Source organism: Plodia interpunctella, chromosome 14 (genome assembly GCF_027563975.2).
Source record: "Plodia interpunctella isolate USDA-ARS_2022_Savannah chromosome 14, ilPloInte3.2, whole genome shotgun sequence".
Taxonomy (NCBI): domain Eukaryota; kingdom Metazoa; phylum Arthropoda; class Insecta; order Lepidoptera; family Pyralidae; genus Plodia; species Plodia interpunctella.
In genome coordinates this window covers 9,242,674-9,266,706 of record NC_071307.1, presented here as the reverse complement: position 1 = coordinate 9,266,706, position 24,033 = coordinate 9,242,674, and the positions used below count along the sequence as shown (strand labels likewise).

Below are 24,033 nucleotides of genomic sequence, written 5' to 3'. Positions count from 1 at the left end.
AAACGATTTTTCCCAATATTTCGACACCCGAATATGCTACATTGTTTTATATTTTTACAAACGAATGCTTACATAATGAAAGGATTAAAGATTAAAGTAGTCTAAAATAAACGTTTTAATCGACATAGCAAAAGACGGCAAAGCTTTTGTGTACCTAACATACAGTGCTGTACTTTGGCGGGATGAATGTACAGTAATACTCCCTATAGTAGGTACTCCGACGAAGCACTTATTAAATCCATGGTACTTTTAAATCCATGATGTATTGTTCTACTTCTATTTTTTATAACCAACAAACCATAGACAATAACGAATGATGAATTATTATGATAATGTAATTATAATGGCAATACATTTACCGACAGGATATCAAAAATATTTTTTAACTAGGCAAGCAATCTGATTGATAGCCATTTTGAAGAGCCTTTTGTTGGTGTTTTGTGAATGTTTTCATGTAAATTTTACATTAATTCATGGATATGAATGTAATTAAAATACCAAAAAATGATCTGGTAGAATAAGTTATGTTAATCCAATAGTTTATGTCATTGTGTTGTTTGTTTAGAGAAGTCTCATTGTGAAAAAAAAAACCGGAAAGAAGTGTACCGTATTTCTATTTTTGTTTCTAATTTATCAAAATTAACTGTAAATACAAGATTTCAAGTGATCGTTATAAAATACAAGTGTAGTGGAGTACAATCAATGCTAACTATTATTTACGTCGCGTGTTTTGTACGTAAAATTTTGATCGCCACAAGATGGCCGCCATTGAATGCCCGCTCCGCCAAAACTCGCTCGTAAGGCCCTATGTGTCATCCATAGCGGAGCGCCTCGCGAGCATGCTGTGAAGCCGGCGTCTCGCACTGCGGCCGATTATCCGGTCGCATCTGGCGGGGTTCCATTTCGTAAAATGGAATTTCGCTCGAGGCGCCAAAATATGAGGGGTGTTGACATTACTCTGATACCGTACCGTTACTCTGACGGCTGCACAAAATAATCATTGACGAAGATGAATGAGCCGGAAGACGTCAGCAAAGAAGTGTGGAAGCGATGGATATTAGACGCGATACACAAGATAAGGGCGCAGAAGCAGAGGCCGAGCGTGGAGCGTATATGTCACGCAATCAGACAGCATCACAACTATCATGAGGATGTGGTATCGGAACGACTGGAGCGGGCGGTGCGCGAAGGTGCGGTGTTGAAGGTGTACAATAAGGGACAGAGTTCGTACAAGGATCCGGGAGGGTTACAAAGCAAGACCTTGCGGATCTCGCCGGACATAGACGTTTCGCGGGCCGTAGCTAAGGCTGTGCGTGAGTTAGGGGAGCGTGACGGTTCTACGTTGAAAAGTATTGAGAGACATTTAAGACAAGCATACCAAGTGAATGTTGCCCCTGAGGTAGATGTGAAGACTGTGTTGCGGGCGGCAGCCAAACGAGCAGTTGCTAGAGGGTTGCTTACACACACTGCCTTGACATACAAGGCCACAGAGAGGCCATTAACTTCTTCTTCAGAGAGACCTGTGAAGCAGAAACCCAAACATATACAGGAGCCTGAGGAGGTGAGCTCGATCATTGCTTTATTATTATAATCTGTTTTTTGCAGGAACTAGACATGTAAGGTTTTCCTTTCTTTTGATATTGTTTGAAAGTATATATTCCAATTTGTCTGTTTTTCTTTTTAGATATGTATAAAATTGTTGAAATATGACACTATTTATATTTTACTTATATTGACCCTATTGATTTAATGTTAAATGGATATCTGAATCTGACTTGGTTTTTTGTAAACAAATCTTTAAAATGTATGCAGACATGATTAATTTCATAAAAAAAACCTTATTGCTATTTGTAAACAAATCTTTACAATGTAAACAAACATTTTTAATTTCATAAAAAAATCATCAATTTTCTTATCTATTTCATAGTATTTTTTTTTAAGAAAATTAATAATAATTCCTTTAAATAAATTTGATTGAAACCTTTATCTTTGGGAATCATATATATGAGTTGGATAAAGTTATTTGAGTTTCAATAATTTCAATGTCGGGGTGAACGGCCATATGCTATTCAGTCAAGGTGCTGTTTGTGCGAGACTATTGTGTAATGATTACATACATCTGAGTTGCATAATATTTAATAATGTAAGAAATGTTATCGCAAATTATGCGCTTTACTATGTTTGCAATGTTTTTATTGCTAAAAAGTAGGGCAATAGTGATTCTAAACAATCAATTTATTTGTTTGGGTAGAATAGATGATATACCTCTATTTATGAGGTACAATATTTGCAGTGTGCTAAGAACAAAATTGGTAAAATTTCCAATACAATGAAACAGAATTCGTTTTTCCTAGTTTTCATTTATTACAAATCATATTATAAAGTATGCGGCAAGCACTACCTATTTTAGAAGATAATTAAAACATGTTTTTTAGGGAAACCTTTTTAGAAAGGTTTTAGTCCTAGAGTATCCCAATATCTCATTGGTATTTGAAATTAATGATAAATGTAAATGAAAAATGTTTTGTTTGCTGCAATTAATGGATCAACATTTAACTTGAGACAGGCATTTTGTACTATAAACTCTTCTTTTTGATTAACATTTTCGATTGAGAAAATTCAAGACACAATGCACAACTCAGTAGATGAGATGGGTTAACTGTTCTAAAATAGTCATTAATGCTACTGAAAGAATATAATATGCAAATCAAATATACTATATTTGTAAAAAATTCCTTAATAGATAATGCAAAAATATTTGTCAGAGCCTAATTGTGTCACCATAATACCTAAATTATTTGAATTGGGATAGACATAATTAACTTCTAAAATTACTTTTTATTTTCTAGTAGTGTCTTTTTTTCACTCACAATTACTATTAACCTTTACAAAAGTAGATCTAGGTTAATAAAAAATACTTCAACAATAGACCCAATGGTTTCAGTCAATCAATACATACAGACAATAAATAAATTGTAGTACATTTTTCATTTAGTTGTTCAAATTCAAAACTATTCAACTTAGGATAATATACATCATTGTAGCTGTAATAAGAAGCTCAACTTTTTCTTTCTAAGGCAAAAGTCTCAGGCATCAACAGGCTTTATTCTTTTTGATGATATTTTATACCTTTTGATTCTGCATGACGAAATTATGCGGCTTACAGTTGTGCTATTTAGAATTCCCTGTCTTCACAGACGCAGATCCAGGGCGGAGTGCCTGTGTGCACAGAGTGCCTCGGCACGGATGTGCATAACAGCACAGGCGATGCGGAAGCTTTGATCTGCTGCTACCTGTGCAAGTCGTATGTGCATCCTTCTTGCGTCGATCTCTCTGACGTCCCTCCGACTGAATTGAAGGTAAGACTTCTTTTTGGCATGGTCTATCAGTCTATAGTAATACACAATTAATGATTGATTATTATTATTTATTTTTTCCTGGAATGCCAGTGGAAGCATCAGACCGACCAGGCTAAGTCTACTGCCGCTTCCAAAGCGCAGTTGAACAGGCGCATCAAATTTCAACGGCGCAACAAACCCTATGTTAGTCGCGTCAGTCGACCCATTAAATCTACACCAATGTATCGATAGTCCATCGAAACGCTATCGGTAGTTGAGCCCTAGTATAGTATAGCATTTGTTTGCAGTGTACCCGGTGGTCGTGCGGGTCGTGTGCGGCGTGCGCAGCGTGCGGTGCGCGCGAGCGCTGGAGCGCGCGCTGCGCAAGCTGTGCGCTGCACGCACACCGCGCCTGCGTGCGCGCCGGCTGGCGCTGTGTGCACGACCACGCGCACAGGTACTCTGCCGCTGCTCTGTCCTGATTATAAGGTTTTACAGAGTCTTTGCTTTACCCTTATTGTGTTTGTTTGTAAAATTAATATCTATTACTATATTGACGTCAATTTCTGAAGATCAGTACAGAAAGCTCACTGAATTATGACCTTTTTGTCTTGCTGCAGATAGAACGATACACTAATTTATCTAATAATTATATTATTTTGTAAAACTGTTTATTTTGTCTGTTATTTTTTGTATATGAGTGATTATGGCAATACAGATAATCGTTTTCTATGTCTATATTATCGTGTTTGTTTCAGAAGCAGCATGGTGCGGACGCCGAAGGGCCGCGGGCGCGCGCGGCGCCCGGACTCCGACGACGAGCGCTCCGACGGTAATGACTTCGGCCGCCATCACCCGCCCGAACAGAGAATGTCCAAAGAGAAACAAAAATTTTTCAGATTCTCCGCTTTCAACCTCGTCAAGCGACGCTGTCGCGAGTCCTCTAGCGAATGGGAGGGCTGGGACTCCCGCGCCCGGTGGGGGGGCGTGCGCGTCACCAGAGTCCAACGACTCGAGTTGCGATTGGAGAGACGACCCGACACGCCCAGTGATGCTGACGAATCGGAAGACTCCGAATCGGAACCTCTGACAGTCCGTCCGGAAGCGATATTCCCCACCCCCGTAGTGCCTTCACACGTGTCCTCGGTCTTCGAACGCCTCGCCGCCGATACCGGCCCCGACGGGACTTGGGGCTTCGCCGCCGAAGCGCAGAAGCAGCGGTGTATACAACCCTCTCCAGTAAAAGAAGTGTCAGATGTTAAAGAAACTCCTCCCGAAAGACACAGAGTTGCGCGGAGAAGAAGCAAATGTGGAGAGAGATTGCTGACGACTTTATTCGATGGCCTATCGGAGTTTTATTCTGTGAGGACTGCGTCTCGGTCGCAGTCTCGACACAGAGCGAGGATAGAGCCAGAAGAAGACCGACAAGTATTAAAAGAGACTAGGAGTACGTTTAAACGGTATCAGGCGGCTTTGAGAAGGGACAGGAGTCCCAGTCGGGCCCGGAGCCAATCGAGACTGAGAACCGTCCACTACGACAGCGACGAAACGCAATACACCACCCGCGGCCGATCGACGGTCAGAAATTTAGATCACAAACGCCAATCTCGAGACAGCGACTTGGAATACAAACCCGAATACAAAAGGAGTCGATCGAGAGCGAAAGAGTCGCCTCGAGGGCGGAGTAGATCGCGCGCGAAAGAAAAACACCGCAGTCGATCGAGCGCGAGAAAGACTGAACACTCGAGTCGTTCGCCCTTTACTGAAACGCATCGCTCGAGAAGTCGATCGCGGGTAGAGAGAGATGACAGTAGACCGCGCGCGATTTTGAAAACGGAAAGTCCGTGTCGGGAGTTAGAGCAGGAAGGATTGAGACCGGAGAATAGTGTAGTGTACTCGGTGTCGGCGCTGGTGCGGTGGTGCGCGCGCGGCAAGCAGTTCGAGCGCGCGGCCGCGCACAAGCTGGCGCGCGGCGTGCGCGGGCGCCCGGCCGACGCTCAGGGTAAGCCCGCCGACGCGAAAGTGATGTGGGGCACGGGGCTGGGGCCCACCGACGTCACCTATCAGGGTTTTGTTGATCAAATAATCTCAATTCATGCCAATGTCGAAAAATCGAGATACAATGCGTAAATAATTTTTATCCGGATAACCCACTACGGAGTGGGCCACCGGTAAATAAGTGGGCAAAATATTCAATTGTCGAACTACATTTTATGTACCATGGCTATGTGTTGTTTGAAGACAATATAGACTATATCACATTTTAAGCCATTTGTTTGTATAATATTTTTTCTTGAAATAATTAATTTTATCGATCAAATCGATTTTAAAATTGATTATACAGTTCACTACGGTATTGTAAGAAATATATTTATCGATCCGTGGGTCCCCAGTCGCCAGCGTACGGTGCTGCCCTGATTGCCGGCCGGGGCTCTCCCGCGTTCTCTGTTCGGGTCGGTCTGCCGGTCGCCGGTCGCCGGTCGCCGGTCTGACACAGACCAAGTCTGACCAAGTCTCACTTTAGATCGGACCGACGCGTCCACACATGCACTTTCGCTCGCGCGACCAAACCTCATCTCGTTTCTTTTTTAATTTTAGGGCGCGCATTAGGCGGCTAGGTCGGTGGCTGATGGTTTTATTGTAGGGTGTAACGACCCTGCAGTGGTTTGATTTCTAAACCGCGGATTCTGACGTGGTTTTGGCGACTGAAGTGGAAGAATATTAGTGGCCGCCCGATGCGCGCTCAGTTAAATAGCGTGTAAGGCGCGGGCCACATCGAGAGCTAGCTTAGTTCGCGTTATCAAGGTTTGAAGTTGTAATGAGGTGGGTAAAGGAATTAGTCCTGTCATACTGACTGTATGAAAATTTCTGCTCAATTTTGAATTGACAATTATTAAAATAACATTTTCGTTATTTAATTGCATTGAAATTAGAATTTCATTTGTAACTAGAGTTAAATTAGCTTGGGGTGTGGCCTGCTTTAGAATAGACTTGAAATATAAATTTTTTTGTTCATTAATTGAAATCATGCTATCATCATAATACCGCAACTATTATTTGCTTCTATCAAATGTACTGGTTTCTTTTTGTGTTATCTTTTGATTTTTAGAAAGTAATTTCAAACACCCTTTCATTGGGTACATACATCTCCATATGTTCAATTTAACGAAGGCTTCCATTTCTTGACTTGAATTTAGTGATTTAATCTCTAGACCACCGTCATGTACATCAATATAAAACTAACCAATTTTACAGACAACAAACGCCTGCCGGCGGGCGTGACGGCGTCCGACGCGGAGTTGTTCAACGCTGCACGGACGGCAGCCGGCGAGAATGATGTCGTAGCGGAGCCCGTAGCCGCTACGCCGGCCGCTACGCCGGCCGCTACGCCAGCCGCACCCGCTACGCCTTCATCGAGTGCTACGCCGGCTGTGCTAGCGCCCGCGCCAAGATGTCCCTCGGCGATTGAATTTGGACAGTGGGAGATTGAAACTTGGTATTCAAGTCCTTTCCCGCAGGAATATGCAAGGTAAGATTTGGTAAACTACTTATTATTATATTAAAAATATCTGTCTGACTATTTATATAATAGATTTCCCATTGTGTATATTTTATAAAAGGCAAAGTAACACACAGATGTAATAATTGTGGTGTTGTCTGAAATGTACTGTTGTGTGAACTGAGAAAATTTGATATTTATCGAACTTACATTATAAGTGTATCAAACATTTTTGTCTATTTGCAGTTGTTATTCTTTTGTTTGTTTTCCAGGCTACCCAAGCTGTTTCTCTGCGAGTTTTGCCTGAAATACGCTAAAAGTCGCGCTGTACTTTTACGGCATCTCGACAAATGTCTTTGGCGACATCCGCCCGCCACGGAAATATACCGATGCGGAGATATATCTGTCTTCGAAGTGGACGGAAATGCCAATAAAATTTACTGTCAAAACCTCTGCTTACTAGCGAAGTTGTTCCTGGACCATAAAACTTTATATTACGATGTTGAACCGTTCCTATTCTACGTACTAACGAAGAATGACAGCAAGGGATGTCATTTAGTTGGATATTTCTCCAAAGAGAAGCATTGCCAGCAGAAGTACAACGTGTCGTGTATAATGACGATGCCGCAGTACCAGAGGCAGGGCTTCGGGAGGTTTCTCATCCATTTTAGTGAGTGGTGGAATCTTTATTTCTTAATTTTTCCTATTTTACTATCAGTTTTCAGTTTTCTAAACAAAATTTTCGTCTTTCCTTTTGTTGTATTCTGGTGCAAAGTGAAATATTGCAAAATTATGAATAATGCTGATATTCAAAAAGTTTATCATTTAATGAAAATGTGTTGAAATATAATGTAATTTGTCTGTTTCAGGTTATTTACTATCAAAGGAAGAGGGTCAGCCTGGGACCCCAGAAAAACCTTTGTCGGACCTTGGAAGGGTCTCATACCACGCTTATTGGAAATCTGTGATTCTAGAGTTCCTTTATGACCATAAAGATAAGCCATTTACCTTTGAAGACATTGCACATAGCTCAGGAATGCATATGAACGATATTGCAGTCACATTTCAACTACTAGGATTTGTTAGGTATATCCCAAATAATGATACAATGAAATTAGGCCTCTGTGTTGACTGGAATAAAGTCGAAAATCACATAAAGAAGTTAAGGAGCAAACCTCGGTTGGAAATTGATCCCGAGTGTCTAAGATGGACGCCTCTTTTGGCGCCGACAGTGAATCCTTTCAGATCTCCAGACGAAGTCTCGGGCGATCAAGAGACTGAAAATGAAACTGAAGCCAAAACTGAAAGCGACGGAACCACAACCGAAACAGAAATACCTGATGTTAAAACTGATGCAACAGTGAAAGATGAAGTTAGTAAAGAAGAAAAAGAATCGGTCGAAGTGACGTCATCAGGTAGAAGACGTACAAGGCCTTTGAAATATAGTGAAACTACTTATCAAACGACACCGACGGTTGAAGGAGGGCGAAAGAGGAAACGAGATCTCAATAGAAAGATGTCAGAATCTAACGCGGAGAACGAGGATGACAAGAAAGGTGAAGAAACTCCAAGACAGAGAAGTAAAAGCGTGTCTAGACGATCTTCTAAAGCCCAAATTGATGTTAATGATGACAACAAACAAGTCAACAGGCAAAGAAGCAGACGGCGAAGTGTTAAAGAACCTAATTATGTATCTGACAGTCAAGACAGTCAAGAAGATAGCATAGACGCAAGCGTGATATCTACACCCGTGGCTAATGTAACTAAAGGGAAACCCAAGAAGAAAATGTCATGGAGAGGCCGCCCGAAAAAACGTCAAAGGCCCAGCAAGAACCTTAGAACAAGTTCGCCAGAAGCCAAGAAGGCAAAGGTTGATGAAAAAGATGAAGCTAATGCCTATAAAACTGATGATTCGATGGAAGACCATGATAAGACGGCCGATACGCCCGTCGAAAGCAAAAATTCACCAAAGAAAATTACTGAAACAGCCGAAGAGAAACATAAGGATACCGATGTTAGCTCAGAAGATTCTTCAGGTGAAGCTGATGATGAAATGGATGTTGAGGATAGAGAAAAGGATACTGTTGCAATGAAACCAGCTACTCCAAGACATATAGAGGAAAATAGCACTGATCATCACACCAGTGACATGGAGTTAGATAGTATACACATGGATTCGCCTAAGTCCATAGCTGAGAAAGAGCAAGATATGGAAGAGGCGGCTAGAGATAAAACTGAAAAAGACCAAACTACTGTTGATAATAGCACTGAGGCTCCTAAAGAACATAAAGAAGAAAACAATCCTAAAGATGATTCTGAAACACTGAGAACTCCAGAAAATAGGAATGGCGAAATTAAATCTCCAGGGAAAACTGCTCTTGATGATAAAGATACTATTGTTATATCTGAATCAGATGACAATAACAGCCAAAGTTGTCCTCTACCTTCCCCAAAACATAATGCGATAGCCCCTGTGGCACAGAATAACGAAAATAAACCAAAAGAAATTGAAGAAAATGAGAGTCCTTCTAAAGTTATTCCAGTTGTGTCTACAGAAAATGCACATATAGTTTTAGATCCCAAAGTTCAAGAAGAAGTTAATATTATAAAACCAACAGAAAACAATTGTTTGCCAAAAATACAGCCGATAGAGACCATAGTTGTGGAAGGAGAATCGGATACCTCTATTACTTCAGCTGGCATTTCTCCAAAAAAGAATGATCAATCTGTTATTAGCGAATCTCCGAAGCAGAAAAAGTCTCCAGAAAAAAATAATACAGATATTATTTGTGAACAGAAAAAGAATGAAATGAGAAAAGAAACTGTCATACAACACCAAGCTGTTGACGAAAATAAAATGAGTGATAAGAAGTCGCCTAATAAAATAGAATCTATCATTCAGAGTTTGGATCCTCAAAGAGATATTTCGTCCAATATAAAGAGGCCGGATCCTCCTAAAATTGATTCTTACATTGAAATGGAAAATAGACATAAGATTCAATATCCTATGGCTAATAAAGAGAGTGATATTCCCTTTCGCAATGATGTGATGTCGCGGAAAGATGAAATAGTGATAACTAGAAATATAATCGAACATAATTTGCCGAATTATCAGAACCAGCCACTGGCGAATTCTATGACAATACAGCAAATAAACACAGCTCAACATTCATATTTGAACCACAGAGCGAATATTACAAAGGAATCTCAAGCCGTGCAAACTGACAAAGTTATGAAAACGAATGAACATAGAGTTATAAATACTATGACAGACACGCCAGTTATCAGTAAATCTACGACGAAACTAGAAGTGCCTCATCCAATTTCATCCCCAGTTATCAATCCAGTGATCCCTAAAGTTCCCAATGTCACTGACAATTATTTACCGCGTTGTCAAAGCGCTAACCCAGCTATCAATATAGGAATGGAGAGGACAGATTTAGATTCTAACTTCTCAAATAATTTACAAAATTCCATGAGTATGAACATCGTGCAGAACTCTCAGGAGAAAAACGACCCCAATCAAAAACCTAGAGAGAAAAGCAAATTGAGGGATGTAAGAGTGAATTCGGCTCATAGTAAGATGGAGAAAACAGAGAAGAAGAATAATAAGGATACGCCTCGAAGCACTCCGGAGCCGAAAATGTTTTTTCCCGAACAGAACGCAAATACGAGAAAGCCAGAGACGTCGGTCCCAATAAACGTTATCAACACGACTGTGGTTGCGAGCAAGGTCGAGGCCAAACCTACGAACGAGGCGCCGAAAAAACAGGATTTTTTTAAGAAGGAGAAATCTACTAACAAGTGTGAATCAAAAAATGCTTCAGTGAAACACGACAAGACTTGCGCGTCACAGTTGAAAGCGGTGGCGGACCATCAGAACGATCTGAACAAAATGTTGCCTAAACTTAAATACGACAACGAGTTAGTTCCAAAGGCCGATTATCCAATGAATCAGATCCCCAACTACCATACGACGCATCCACAGTACCAATGGGCTCCGTGGGGCGATTTCAAGCAACTGCAGGGCGGTTGGGACCACAACAGACTATTTGACAACATGAAAAGCGATAAAAACTATTTGGATAAATACCAAGGGTTCAATCTGCCGCATTTGGAACAGATGCAGAAGACGCCCCAGAAATTGCATCCCAAGTACGACCAAAAGGATTTTCTTGCGTACGGGGCGCTCTCGAGTGGGATTTACGCGACCGCGGGCCTGACGCATTATAAGGAAACCAAAGGTCCGCCGGTCAAAACGTCGGAATGTTCGCAGAAGAGCGAATGTAAGCCTTCCAAGCAGTCCAAAACGACCACAGCGTGTCAGACGCAGTGCGAGCCTAAGAAGACGACGGACGCGCAAATAAAGCAGATGATGCAGCGCCAAGTGAACAAACAGCAGGAAGCGGTGACGAGCTGCGCCGAGTTCCGGCAGCAGCAGCCGAGTCCGCAGATACTGACGTCTCCGGGCTGCAAGACGCCCTACAACCAAAACGGGCCTTGCGAGAAGGACATCGAGAAGAAATCTAGACAGAAAAAAGACGAGTCTCCGAAAGAGAGTAACAAGGAAGAGATGTGCGAAGCGGTCAGTCCGGCGTTGCAGTCCATGGGCGTGTACACCCCGGACTCCACCAGTAACTCCGTGCACTCGGTGCAGTATCCCGCGTGTGAGCTGGACGTGAGCCAGCTGGGGCTGGAGTCGCCCACCAGCATCGGCTCCGACCTGGCGTCGCCGTGCGGCATGATGCACATGCACGCGGCCCCCAGTCCGCAGTATCCGCACTCCTCGCTGCACATACCCAACATTATGACCCAGCCCGCACAACCTAAGCAGCAGAAGATCAACAACAGGAACAGGTCAGTTGTACACGATAATGCCACTAGAGTAATATTAGGCATTGCAATTCCGTCCTCTTTATTGTGAGACTGGAATAGCTTATTTAGTGTCTAATTTTAATTAATGCTCAGTGAAGTATTTATCATAATCGAGCAAAAATGTGTCGAAAAATAAGAAAAGAATAAGAAGTGTTTATAAACCAATATTTTTTATAGACAGGCTAGCAAGGACAATTTAACAAGTTCAATATAAGGCATAACCTAATACTTCAATACAAGTACGTATATGTATTTCAAATCAAATCATTTATTCAGAAATTATGCCTTCACATGCACTTTTGCACATCATATTCTTAATTTGGTAAATAATATTTACGAAAGGTAACAAACTCCTAAGAGAAGTTGGAGCATGAGCAACCCCGTTGTTACAGGAGCACCCCCAGCAACAGCAACAACACGTCGGACAACAAGAACATGCGCGGCGCGGCCACGCCTCCCGCGCGACACCGCGCCACGCCCCCGCAACACAACCACGGTAACTCGCGTCTCATACAAGTAATGCCTAAGACACGCACATTCACACATACACTACACGAACATAATGCTGTTGCCTATCAGCTGACGAGACAATCTTGTCTTTTTACCTTGTACGACATGTTTCTCATATTGATACTGTTCCAGAAGACTTACAAAGAAACACACAAATACTAGTACGTTACTAACGCCCATATGCTGTCTTTCTTTTCCCATATCATGTACAATCCTCGCCAAACCAAAATGGTGGCCGTCAGCGAAGTTTTATTTACAGATGAAAGTGTTATTTATGGGATTTTTCGTGGTTACCCGCGAAATTCAAAATACTCGTTTATTTTTTCATAAATAATAATCACTAAAAATCCTTTATAATACTTTCATCTCTATTAAACCTGCGCTGACGCCCGCCATTTTGGTTTAACTTATGTGCCGGGAATTGTAAAAAGTAATGCAAAAAAAGAGAACGTGTGGACGCACTGCGTATTTTATGTTTAACGGTGACCACATGCAACTAGAAGATCATTACGAATTTCACAACAGGCCATCTGATGTCCCCTTTTAGAATGCTATCGCGGCATATTGCATCACACGCGTAACAAAGCAAGTCGTTTGTCCCCTCAGGCGGCGGCGCGATGCAGTCGGCAGGCGGCTACCAAGGCGGCTACCTGTCGTTCCAGCAGCAGCAGCAGTACTCCGGCGTGGGCTGGGCGGCGCCCAGCTGTTCGCTGGCCAAGCTGCAGCAGATGGCCGACCAGCAGCCGCATGCCTCCGCCCAGCACCAGGTCCGCCCAGCGTCTTGTGTTTCTCACATCTCGCATCCATCCATTATTATTATCCTCCATTATATTACATTACATATTTCATTATATTGTGCTAACAAAAACCTCCTTATAGATTGTGTGGTGATAGGTTTCCTCCAATAGATAGTGTGGTTCCTGAGGAAGGTTTAGGTTTATAATTAGCGGCCCGTCCCGGTAAATATGTACCTACTGTCAGATTCAGATTCAGATTCATTTATTGCAATGTCACAAGTGGAAATGTTAGGTGTTACATAGATAATAAGTAAGTACAGGTGACGCCCTGCAAGGGCACAGCAAACATTGGGGCAGCTAGATGCCATTTACTTAAATATTTAACATTGTTAATTGTCATGCATTAAATGATTAAAATTATTAAATTATTAAAAATGATTAAAATTAATAAAATGATTAAAATTAATAAAATGAAGGGGAGTCGAAGGTATCACTGATCTGTCTGTCTGTATGAATGCGATAGTTTATCGTATTCAAATTTAATAGAACGAATTTTTAATATGGTTTTCATGAATACATAGTGTGATTCCCGAGGATGGTTTAAGTGTACAAGCGAAATCGGGATGAGCTGCGATGTTTGCTCACCATTAGACTTCCCGCATTCCCCTTTTGCCGACTGTGCTATAAAAAAACATAATTATAATAATATGAAATATGCAATCGGCAGTACGCGCAGCAGTCGACGCCGCCGCACTACCCGGGCAAGTACTACGCGCCGCCGCACAACCAGCTGGACTCGCCGCGCAATCCCAGGAACGCCGCCAGTGAGTTGATGGAATATTTGTATTATTATGAATATGCAAGCTACATAAATCTCATTATTTTTGACGTCTGAAATGTGGAATTTTCTAAATACCAATTTCGTTAAGTCAGGTAAAATGATATAGCGACACATATATACACGCAATACTTTTGCTTTTATAGGCGTTAGTTTTGCTCTTGTGGTTGTTGGGAGAATGAACTGATGTTAATGATTGTGTAATTTAACTTGGTTGCTGGCTTAAGACAAAAGTACAGTCTTTTTGATACACTTTATATTAGTATCTTTTGAATCCAAATAAATTTCTCCATTCCAAAGTAATACTAGTAATAGCATTATTAATGTAAACAGTTTAATATTACAGTAAACGATTATAATATAAATGACCTTACTTAAAAACATGCATGACTGATATAATTAGATGGGGTCGATATAACAAGGATGAAGCATGGAATATTAACCCCGAACGTCGCAACCCCTTACATAGTCATTAACGCGCGAGGATACCTCCAGCGCTGCAACCATCTCGGTGTCACCAACTATTTCCGAGACTCGTCACGGTTTAACAAAAAAATGTAAATTGCAGGCAACTTGAGCCCGATGCAGCACATGCAGATGGGCGCGGCGCACGGAGGCTCCCGCATGTCGCCCAACCTCAACACGCACATCATCAGCCAGTACGGGCTCAACGGCTACCGCATGTCGGCGCAGCAGCAGTTCAACAACCTGCCCGTGCAGATGATGAACGTGCAGCAGTATCCGGCCGCCGACCCGCGGGCGCAGCAGCCCAACGTCTACTACGGCTACATCAACCCGCCGCCGCTCGCCATGCAGACGCTGGACTCCTCCGTGCGCCGGTAGCCGCCGCCCACCGCCCGCCGCAATCGACACGTAGCGCTAAAGGACAGCTGAAACGTGTGAACGGTGTCGACGATATTGGACTCATTTTTCCCCAGTTTGATACGGACCTTGTGGCTTATAGTGTGTTTTTGAATAACTTGTTCCGAGTCTCTAGGATTGATTTGGAAATCCGAGTTGAGGCTGAGCAAAAACTATGGTGTGATCTATAAAACGTGCGACATCCTTATATCTGTATATTTTGTGCTATTAATTAGTGTTCGAATGCTATAGTGCGCGAGTGATTAGTTTAGACGCTCAGGTGAATTATGAAAACAAAACTCGGACTCTGTTATATAATACTCGCCTGCCATTCCATTACGTATGAAGACCGCAAAATAGTGAAAAGTAAACATTTAAGTGAAAAAGACTGGACTTTGACAAATTCAAGATTTTGCGGCTTTAGCATTGGAACTGACGTAACCCTGACCAAAAAACCGCCCCGGCCGGAATGTATAGTAATTAAGGCATAGTACAAATAATGTAATGCTTTGTAAGTTAGTTGTATAATGTATATATTGACCGTAACACCACTTGGGTTGCCTTACCTGTCGTGTGGCTCGTACTTCCTCTTAACTGGCAGCTGATTGTAAGATTTGCATCTAAATGCCTGTCAAATGCCAGAAAGGTAAAATCCAGTTGTAAAATGATAAAAAAATGGTCTTCTGACTAGTTTATTTACTAAATCCTTTCCCAATATTATTACTATATATTCTGTATGTTCAGTGATATGTTTTGCCTTAGAATAGCATCGTCTTTATGTATGCTGTTGTTATTAACTACACCTAAAATTCTGGCACTAAGATGAACACTGACATCACATTCATTACTAATTTTGCATTTCTGGCTTTTTGCAGAAGCTGTATAATTGTGTATATGACATGACGCAAATTGTAATTATAATTCTTATCCTGAGGAAAGCGCCTTGCTCTTGAATAAAGTACAAAATTGCAGATAGAATGTATTTTAATCTGTTTATAATAACGATGACTACGTCAGTGAAATGTAGCATAATTATATAGTGCAATAATGTATGGACTCGCTAGATTCGCACGCCACGAAGGTGTTTGCTTAGTGCAAGTTTTCGATTTGACCTCAATCGTCGGAACTTTTCACAGTGTGATACAGCCAACCAATCACGACGACTTGGTAGATGTATCTGTGCGGAAAGTTTTGATTATCGAGTTTGAACTGAAAACTCGCACTAAGCACTGATGATTGTGCATGAGTTTTAATCTATTGATTTTGCTATCCTAATTTTGAACACCCTGACTGCGAATGAGATATTTTTTAATATTTTATTTTAAATTGACACACGGCGTATATCAAATTGATTTTGTTTTTCAGATCATTTTAATAATATACACTTCTAATATACTTTGTCATTCTCTTTTTTAGTTACACATGCCTAGGCAAAGTTTCCAATGATCACAGATATTTTTGACTACCTAAATTGGTAGTGAACTAGGAAACACCAGATACTAGAATCATTATTTATTGTCATATTAATCGATCAGACTAAAAGTATCTAATTAGTGAAAGTCATGGTTGATTATTCGTCGTGATCACAATAGTTGGTTTACTTCAAAATTAAATGCGTATTTTGCATAATATCAGCTATATCACAAACTTGAATAGTGTGTGCTATTGGTCTGACATTTACATAGTCTGCATGATAGCATTTTGCAAGTAAACCCGTGGCGAGCCTCAGAAACATTATAAATTAATATATACTTAATTTCCAAAGAAAATAATGTTAAGTCTTTGGTTATGTTGAAAATAAGTGCAATGTTTTGACCCTACCATGCCGGTGTAGAGTTTATTCAGACTGTCATGTATGTGTATATCCTGTTTACAGCTGAATATTTTTGTGTGCACACGTTATTGTAAAATACAGCTTGTACATCATTGTATCTAATTATAATTTACAATAAGGCGACAATCCCAGTTTGTGTCTTTAAATATTTCTTCGAAGTGCCTATTTCTCGTCCCATCCTTTTTTGTGTAAGATAATGTAAATGTATTGCTTTTGATTAACACAAGGCTGTATAGAAATAGTGTTGGTTGGATTTTTCATTAAAATTGTGTTAAAAGATTTGCGATTAACTGCGAAATAGCCACTGGTTAGCTCTATACTAAGGATTTGTTTCCTTTTGAAATAGCGTTTATACTTTCCAGTCCAGTGTTATTTATTGGATAATATTGTTATGTTACACTTGTCACCATTATTTTCGTTACGACAATGTGCTACAAATCAAAATGACTAGTAAATTGTTATGCCAAGATCTGTGACAGTTCAATATATTTTTTTATGTGTAGCGTTTATATTTACGGGTGGAAAAACTAATGATGCAAGTCACTTCCCGTAATCGCATCTCTGTTGGCACAGGATTGTTAAAAATCCACTATAGAATACTGTATGTTTTATGAACGTGATGTAGGGAGGACGTCGACAGACTTAATAATTTTTTATATTTTGTATTCTTTTACACTTGTAGAGTTTAAAGTTTATATTACGGTAACTTCTGTTATATTTCGCTTATGGATTATTTCGCGATATCCCAGTAATTTATTGCCAAATGTTATTAACACTGATTTGCGATTAAGATTTAAGTATTTTTAGTTATAGTTTTAGTGGGCCCGCTCTGGGCCACTCACAATCGGTAAATTATTTTGTAAGATCTGCTCCTCTAAGGTTATGAATGTTATTTGTTACTAATGTGTAGTATATAAAATATTGTAAATACAATAACAGTAAGACATGTAGCAGGTGTTATCACACAAAATATAATTTTGTGAAAACTTACGTAGTTTCATTTATTGTGTTTCAAACTCCATGAGTTATGTTTATCTGTGAACGTATCCGTGATATGTAAGTGGTCTCCACCATATTTCTTTTCTATTTGAAAGGCAAAATAAGGAACATGAATTCAGTTTATGATACGGAGATATTTTTATTGTATAAATACATTTTGATGTCTTCAGTTATGAATCCCGAAAATATATATTCTAAAATATTTCTGCTAACAGAAACATTAGAGCACCAAGGGAATATTATAATTGTGTAAAAGCGATAGTATTTTTTACAAGACTGTTAAAAGAAGTGAAATGGTTTAGTTAACAGATTATGTATATTATTTTGTGTCGCTCTTTCCGCCACGGCCACCACCTTTGATTTAAATTCTTCTTGACCTTATCCCAATCATTTGGTGTCGGCACAGTATGTAAGTTCCTTCCATTCGTTCTGTCATTTGCCATATCCATTGATTTAAATTAAAAGAAAATAAAGGGATGATAAGTCTTAAAGAGGATGGATCGATTATAGGGATCGATAAAATCAAGCAATCCTTGGAATGCTTACTTGATACTGATGATTTATTGGCTTATAAATACCTAACAACATTTATTCCACAAGTTGAAAAAATTCGTTATATTTTAGTTTTATATACAAAAAAAGTTAATAAAATCAATATAAATTGCATCTTCGTCCACGTTGCCCGTGGGTACGTGGATGATACCTACAGGGACGTAGGGCGACGCTCGCGCTAAGTAGGGAATATATAGATATGCGAATGTCAAGCCAGGGCAATAAAAAATCGAGTTCTTTTTATCTAGGTATTTAATGCATAGTTGTTGTGTTAACATGAAAATTCGTAGTTTCCAGTTCTGCGAGGTAGCTTGTTTTAGGACAAATATTTTAAGTTATTAATCTCGAAATAATAAAAACAACATACAAAAATAGACATATGCTCCGCTCACATAGCTCCACCTATAAAAACTATTTTTTTAAAACTTGATGGATTCATTTAAAAAAATCAGCTTCAGAGTTACGCCCTAGACTAGACCTCATCTTTGTTTTCCAACAGGCTAGATTGATGTCACAATGCATTCAAATTAATAATAAAAAATACACAAATAATGCATATAACAAACTCGGATATTACTGTCAGCATTTTATTTATTTTCCATTCAGAGGAGGTAGTGGGGAAAATGTACTTGTTATAAAAAATTCAACTAAAGTTTTCAATAATAATCATTGAGAATTTTTTATCGAAACAGAATCACGAATCACCATGTCTATTACTATACTACTAAACAACAAATTAAAACTTAAAATCTTATATTTATCGTAATTTAAAACTTAAAATCCACTTATTGTAATTAAATATCTTCATGTTAATGAGCACAAAATCCATTCCAAATATCCTACAATTATTTTAAATATAAATAAATTTCATTATTAATTCATTTCACTTAAGAACTAATATATTCATCAATAGACATACTAATGATTAGGAATTTAAAGCCGTGAACAGGTCAAAAGTCAACACTAATAAAAAAAAATGTTTTTATTTTTTTGTTGCACAGCCAATTCAATAAAAGTCTAAAGCTAAAAATAATATATTTTTGTACAACACATTCCTTGTTTTCCAATAAATTACAAGTCTTTCTATAAAGAGTAGAACATATAATGAGGGTCTGAGTTCATCAACAAATTTTGACCATTCTGTTTGCTATTATAATGAAATCCGTTTTCTACTTTTTATAGACAGATTGCTTGTATAAGCAAGGGAGGTAGAAATTTAAGGAGAAGATATATTATCTATTGTTATTAAACAAAATCTTCCTAAGTACAAAAAATTCAATTTTCTAAATGAAATTTTTTATGATTAACCAATAGTAGTTAAATCTATTATTTTACAATTTTGATAGACTTATGATGCTCGAATATAAAATGACTGGCAGATTGCTTATTACCTAAAAAAATAAATAAAAGATGATATATATTAACATAGTATGCCCTAGAATAGGAACACTTGATATCCGCTGATACCACAGAGGCGAATAAGGGATATATAGTCTTGGCTGCTGGTAGGCAACAATAGCATTCCCAAAAAGGGTTGATGGCAGGCGACATCCTTGAATGCAACCAGAACAGACAAAGATGAGAAAAAGGGTTTTATCCTTTAAAGGCACAGGGCTAAGAACTTAGAAACATATAATTTAATTGAATTAATTACCCAATTTTTATAATTTAACGGTTAATTGAATTATGAATTGTGGACTTATGTTGTACTAACTGCATTGCGAGGACTTCGCTCCTGTGGGAATTTCGGGACACAAAGTACCCTAAGTGTAATTCCAGGTTATAATCTACCTGTGTACCAAATTTCATAACAATCCATCCAGTTGATTTTGCATAAAGAGTCACAAACATACACGCATACATCCTCACATCAAACTCACATTTTTTTATGAAAATTAGGATGAAAAATATTTCTTTAGAAAATTATGAGACATTTATTTACAGTATGCCTAAAACTGCCATAGCTATCCAAACTTACCTACAGAACCAGCAAGGGTATTGGCACAGGGTCTATAGGTTTCCTGTCTACATGGACTCGATTCCGCATCAGCTTTATAGAATTCTCGGTCACCTTTACACAGCCTCTTAGAAGAAGACCTTCCAGTTTGTGGCTGTGCAACGCTAGAGCTCTGAAATGTTTTTGATACAAGTGTACATAAATAAAAACAAAAGGAGTCAAACTTCCTTGTTTTTAGGTTGAATAAAAATATTTCTAAGCTCTAACAGGTTTACAAAGAAATAGTTACAAACTATAACTGTTTCAATGTTGTAAAAATATAGTCTTAAATAAACTGATTTATGCAGGCGTTATGACTATACTTCAAGGCTATTGTACATGCCTAGTTTAAAAAATATAACATTAATAGTCTGTAAATAACATTTACTGATTGAATAATAAAATATGTTTGGCTTTTCCTTGGCTAGTTATTGTCAAAAATCATCCATACTACTTATAAAAAGATTGAGGCTGATTTTGATGAAATTTGGCACAGCAATAGAAGAAATATTGAGGAGTAACATAGACTACTCGGGGTCCACCACTAGTAGGATAAAGTGTTGCTATTTCAATTATAAAATAACTCTAATTTGGGAACAATTTATCTTACCTCACTCCTTTGTCAGTGATATCACAACATCCTCCCAAATTAAGAAGTTTCAATGATTTACTATATTTAGCTAAAGCATAGAGGCTCTTGTCCGTAATCTGCTTGTTTCCCTCCAAGTTCACCGTCTTTAGATGGCGGAATTTCTTTATGCAGATCAGGATGCAACTTTCAGATATACAAACACAGTATGACAAATCCACATCCTCCAACTTGCTCTGGTGCAACGCCAAAGCCTCCATAGCCCCAGTTGTCAACCAGGTACATCTACCCAGCTTCAGGATCTTTAAATTGTTACAATACAAAATTATTGGCTGCAAACATTTAGCCGACAAATTTTTACACTGTGTCAAGTTCAAGTTCGTTAAGCCTGGGTTCCGGAGCAGAAGAGGGATCAAGTCAGCATCTGTAAGCGTCACACAGCGACTCAAATTCAATACATTTAGCCTCGTACATGCCCCTGTGAACACCTGCAAAGCGAGCGATTTTCAGATACCTTTATCAAATTTCTACCTACATAATCAATGACGGAAATCACTTACACCAAAAGTATGCGGCGAAAATCCCTTATTCATCAATTTCAAGGACTTTAATTTCGAAAAATACATATTTATTATTTGCAAACATGTTTTTGATACACAGCGAAAGTTGAAACATTCTCTAATTGTAAGTTGGGGTATAATTTTAGACACTAATATATCTTCCCAATATAAATCGAAGAGCTGAGTGTTTCGCTTCATGGTTACTCTTTTGTACGGATAATTTTATTAGGAAAACAAGAATACTCGTGCCAATCCATTGTTATGTTCTTGAAAAATTTAAAACTGTCAGATAATTACGTAGACTGTCAATCAATGTCAAAATGACAAATAAATTTTAATACCTACCTACAGAACCTGAAACAAAACGCATTTAAAATAAATTATTTTATTTTTGATGGCGGCTAAGAGTGTGTCCACCGCCGTTTGTTAAAGGCCTGTCCGCATCCGTTTCCACTGAATAAGAGAAGTGTCCTATATACTAATACTAGATTGTTCACTCCAGTCATTTTCTCAAATAACGTATCGGTTAAAAGATCAATTGATAAATCTGGAATAGTATACAGGGTACCTACCTACTTTTAGTTCCTAAATGGCTACGGGCATCAGTAGCAGTGGTTCCGAAGGCTAGGCAAGTGTATTCTCGGAGCGTAGATTGTATAATATAATTCAATAAATGTTTAATTACTTCTACTTCATCAAGTCTACATGTCTGTTACGCTTTCACGGCTGAACCGCTGGGCTGAATTTGATGAAATTTAGAATAGATATAGTTAGTGATCCAGGGTCAAACATAGGTTACTGCGGGCAACGCGAGCTTAATTGTCACAGATGGTCTTCGCTCTCCACCGCTGCTTCGGCTAGTTCGCCCTAAAACCCTTCCATCCAACTCCTAGCTCGCCTCACTCCTCCGCGCCTACGGTAGGCATAACACTCTAAAGGTAGGTGCGACAAAACTACGTGGATTCAGTTTTACCACATTTTGTTCCGTTGCAAGTTTTGTAGTTCACAATAGTGATCAAATGAAACCTGTTTTAATTGTAGTCTGCCCAATAGATGACGAGCATAATAGATACGACGATATAATGGTACAAATAAAATGAAATAATTACATTAATTAATATTAATAATTAATTGGAATAAATGTTTCAGCCTTTCATTTTCTCACACATTGATTGTCCGCTCATAAAAATTTTACAAACAAGATGGCATTATAATAATTCATAATTAGGCGATAATGTTTCCTCCCATAATTAAAGGAAAATGCTGTATAAATGTACTTATTTAAAAAATTTACTTCATTACATAAATATACAGACTAAATACGGTACAGTGATTCAGTTCAGTTCAGTACGCAGGTCATAAGTATTTCATCCAAGAAAAACGGGTCGTGTCCATGGGAAAATCACTTGGGCGAAGCAGCAGTTTCCATTCAATATAGTGAGTTACAAATTGCATGAATAGGTACTTTTATTTTTAATGCGCTGTAAAGACTATGACAACAATCAGATCTACTAAACAAATCGAGAATCGAATAGCTAGTCAGCACTCAATACTAATATACTTTATTGCACAAAGTTTATGTACTTAATTAAGGTATGGTGTACTTTATACAAAGTTGTATAAAGCACACCAAAAATGGCTGTTATCGTCTAGGCAATATTAGAAAATAATAATAATAACTTTCCTCATCTAGGATTTTATTGTATAGTTAGATAGAAGCAGAAATGGTGTGGTATTTCGGCAAGTATCTGCACTGCGACCTGCCCAGGATGCTGTGGAACGTGACGACCATGCTGAGGCTGGTCGCGCTGGACATCGACAGCCGGAATAAGAATGGTAAGACGGCATAATTATACAAAAAGGTTGTGAAAACATCAATTCAGGATCGGTGTTTGGTACCGCTGGTGTTGAGGATGTCCATAGGCTGCGGAGTCTGCTTCGCATCAGGTCGGCCGCATGCTCGTTGCCTGCTCAGCTTAGTTAATCCAACTCAAAACGCTTTATTCTTCTTGGCATGATATACATATTGACTATTTAATAATATCCGTAGTTTAATAATACTTTATATATAGTTATAATTTTATATATGGGCTGAATAAATAATAGTACAGACGTTTCCTACATTTGATGATTGACACATTTACTATGATATTATAGTTCTTCATAGTCGTATTCCTCATGGCTGAGGGTCGTGGTCATTACGTGGAATGAAACACGCGCAACACCTTTCTTGGAATTATTAATGAAGTGGTTTGCCATTGCCTTCTCCATTTCACACACAAGTTAATAAGAACCAGTGTGCAGGTTTCCTCACGATGTTTTCCTTCACCGGAAGCAAGTGGTGGTCGATGAAAACTACTATACATGAGTCAGATTGGTATACAAACTTGTATGGCACGAGTAGGATTCGAACCTGGGACCTTTCGATCCACAGGCGGGTGTCTTAACCATTACACCATCACCGCTTCTATATTATTACCTATATTATCGCATATTATAGTTATTGTATTGACGTCAAAAAATACTTCGATAGAGACTAATACACGATATTTTGCAGGTGTCCCCATCTTATTCAAACTGTTTCTCCCTTTCTTGGTATTCGGCTTCTACGACGTGTTTCTCTTTTCCGGTCTTTGGTTTTTTCTCGTCAGGTAAACTATTCCAATTTTCTATAAATCATCACAGTCGTATCGTCGTAGCTGTGGCTCTATGGATTAGGGCATTCCAGGCGATGAGAACTTGTGGTCTGGTATTAAGTTATGCCGACGACCGTGCGAAGTGGAGACGAAAACGTAGGAAAGCGGACCTTGAGATTCGACGCTTAACAACTTTGATAAAAGGGGGG

At 39.1% G+C, this 24,033-nt stretch overlaps 2 protein-coding genes across 4 annotated transcripts; one reads left to right on the top strand and one right to left on the bottom strand.

The window, feature by feature from the left end:
- The first annotated feature begins 379 nt into the window (after positions 1–379).
- On the top strand, positions 380–17,478 carry enok (enoki mushroom). Of its 2 annotated transcripts, none has more exons than XM_053755256.2 (11): positions 380–1,561; positions 3,198–3,359; positions 3,647–3,795; positions 4,097–5,340; positions 6,594–6,867; positions 7,110–7,507; positions 7,707–11,694; positions 12,105–12,208; positions 12,829–12,989; positions 13,687–13,783; positions 14,366–17,478. In XM_053755256.2, exons 1-11 carry the CDS (start codon positions 1,010–1,012, stop codon positions 14,638–14,640), a joined length of 7,404 nt encoding a protein of 2,467 aa, XP_053611231.1. In that variant the 5' UTR covers positions 380–1,009; the 3' UTR covers positions 14,641–17,478. The 2 variants fall into 2 exon arrangements, with proteins under 2 accessions (XP_053611231.1, XP_053611232.1); XM_053755257.2 differs by having other exon boundaries at positions 381–1,561; positions 4,097–4,170.
- A 799-nt stretch (positions 17,479–18,277) lies between these two features.
- On the bottom strand, positions 18,278–21,471 carry jet (jetlag). Of its 2 annotated transcripts, none has more exons than XM_053755259.1 (4): positions 21,189–21,471; positions 20,650–21,116; positions 20,022–20,172; positions 18,278–19,595 (listed from the first exon to the last, which is right to left on the bottom strand). In XM_053755259.1, the coding sequence occupies exons 1-3, from the start codon at positions 21,384–21,386 to the stop codon at positions 20,022–20,024; spliced, it is 816 nt and encodes a 271-aa protein (XP_053611234.1). In that variant the 5' UTR covers positions 21,387–21,471; the 3' UTR covers positions 18,278–19,595. The 2 variants fall into 2 exon arrangements, with proteins under 2 accessions (XP_053611234.1, XP_053611233.1); XM_053755258.1 differs by having other exon boundaries at positions 18,278–19,434.
- Between the last annotated feature and the right edge of the window lie 2,562 nt (positions 21,472–24,033).

Coding starts and splice junctions, on each gene's coding strand:
- enok (XM_053755256.2), top strand. CDS start 1,010: ATGAATGAGCCGGAAGACGTCAGCAAAGAAGTGTGGAAGCGATGGATA. Junction 6,868..7,109: donor TTCCCGCAGGAATATGCAAG/GTAAGATTTGGT, acceptor TTTGTTTTCCAG/GCTACCCAAGCTGTTTCTCT. Junction 7,508..7,706: donor GAGGTTTCTCATCCATTTTA/GTGAGTGGTGGA, acceptor TGTCTGTTTCAG/GTTATTTACTATCAAAGGAA.
- jet (XM_053755259.1), bottom strand. CDS start 21,386: ATGAAGCGAAACACTCAGCTCTTCGATTTATATTGGGAAGATATATTA. Junction 21,117..21,188: donor TTTCGCCGCATACTTTTGGT/GTAAGTGATTTC, acceptor CTCGCTTTGCAG/GTGTTCACAGGGGCATGTAC. Junction 20,173..20,649: donor ATCACTGACAAAGGAGTGAG/GTAAGATAAATT, acceptor AAAACATTTCAG/AGCTCTAGCGTTGCACAGCC.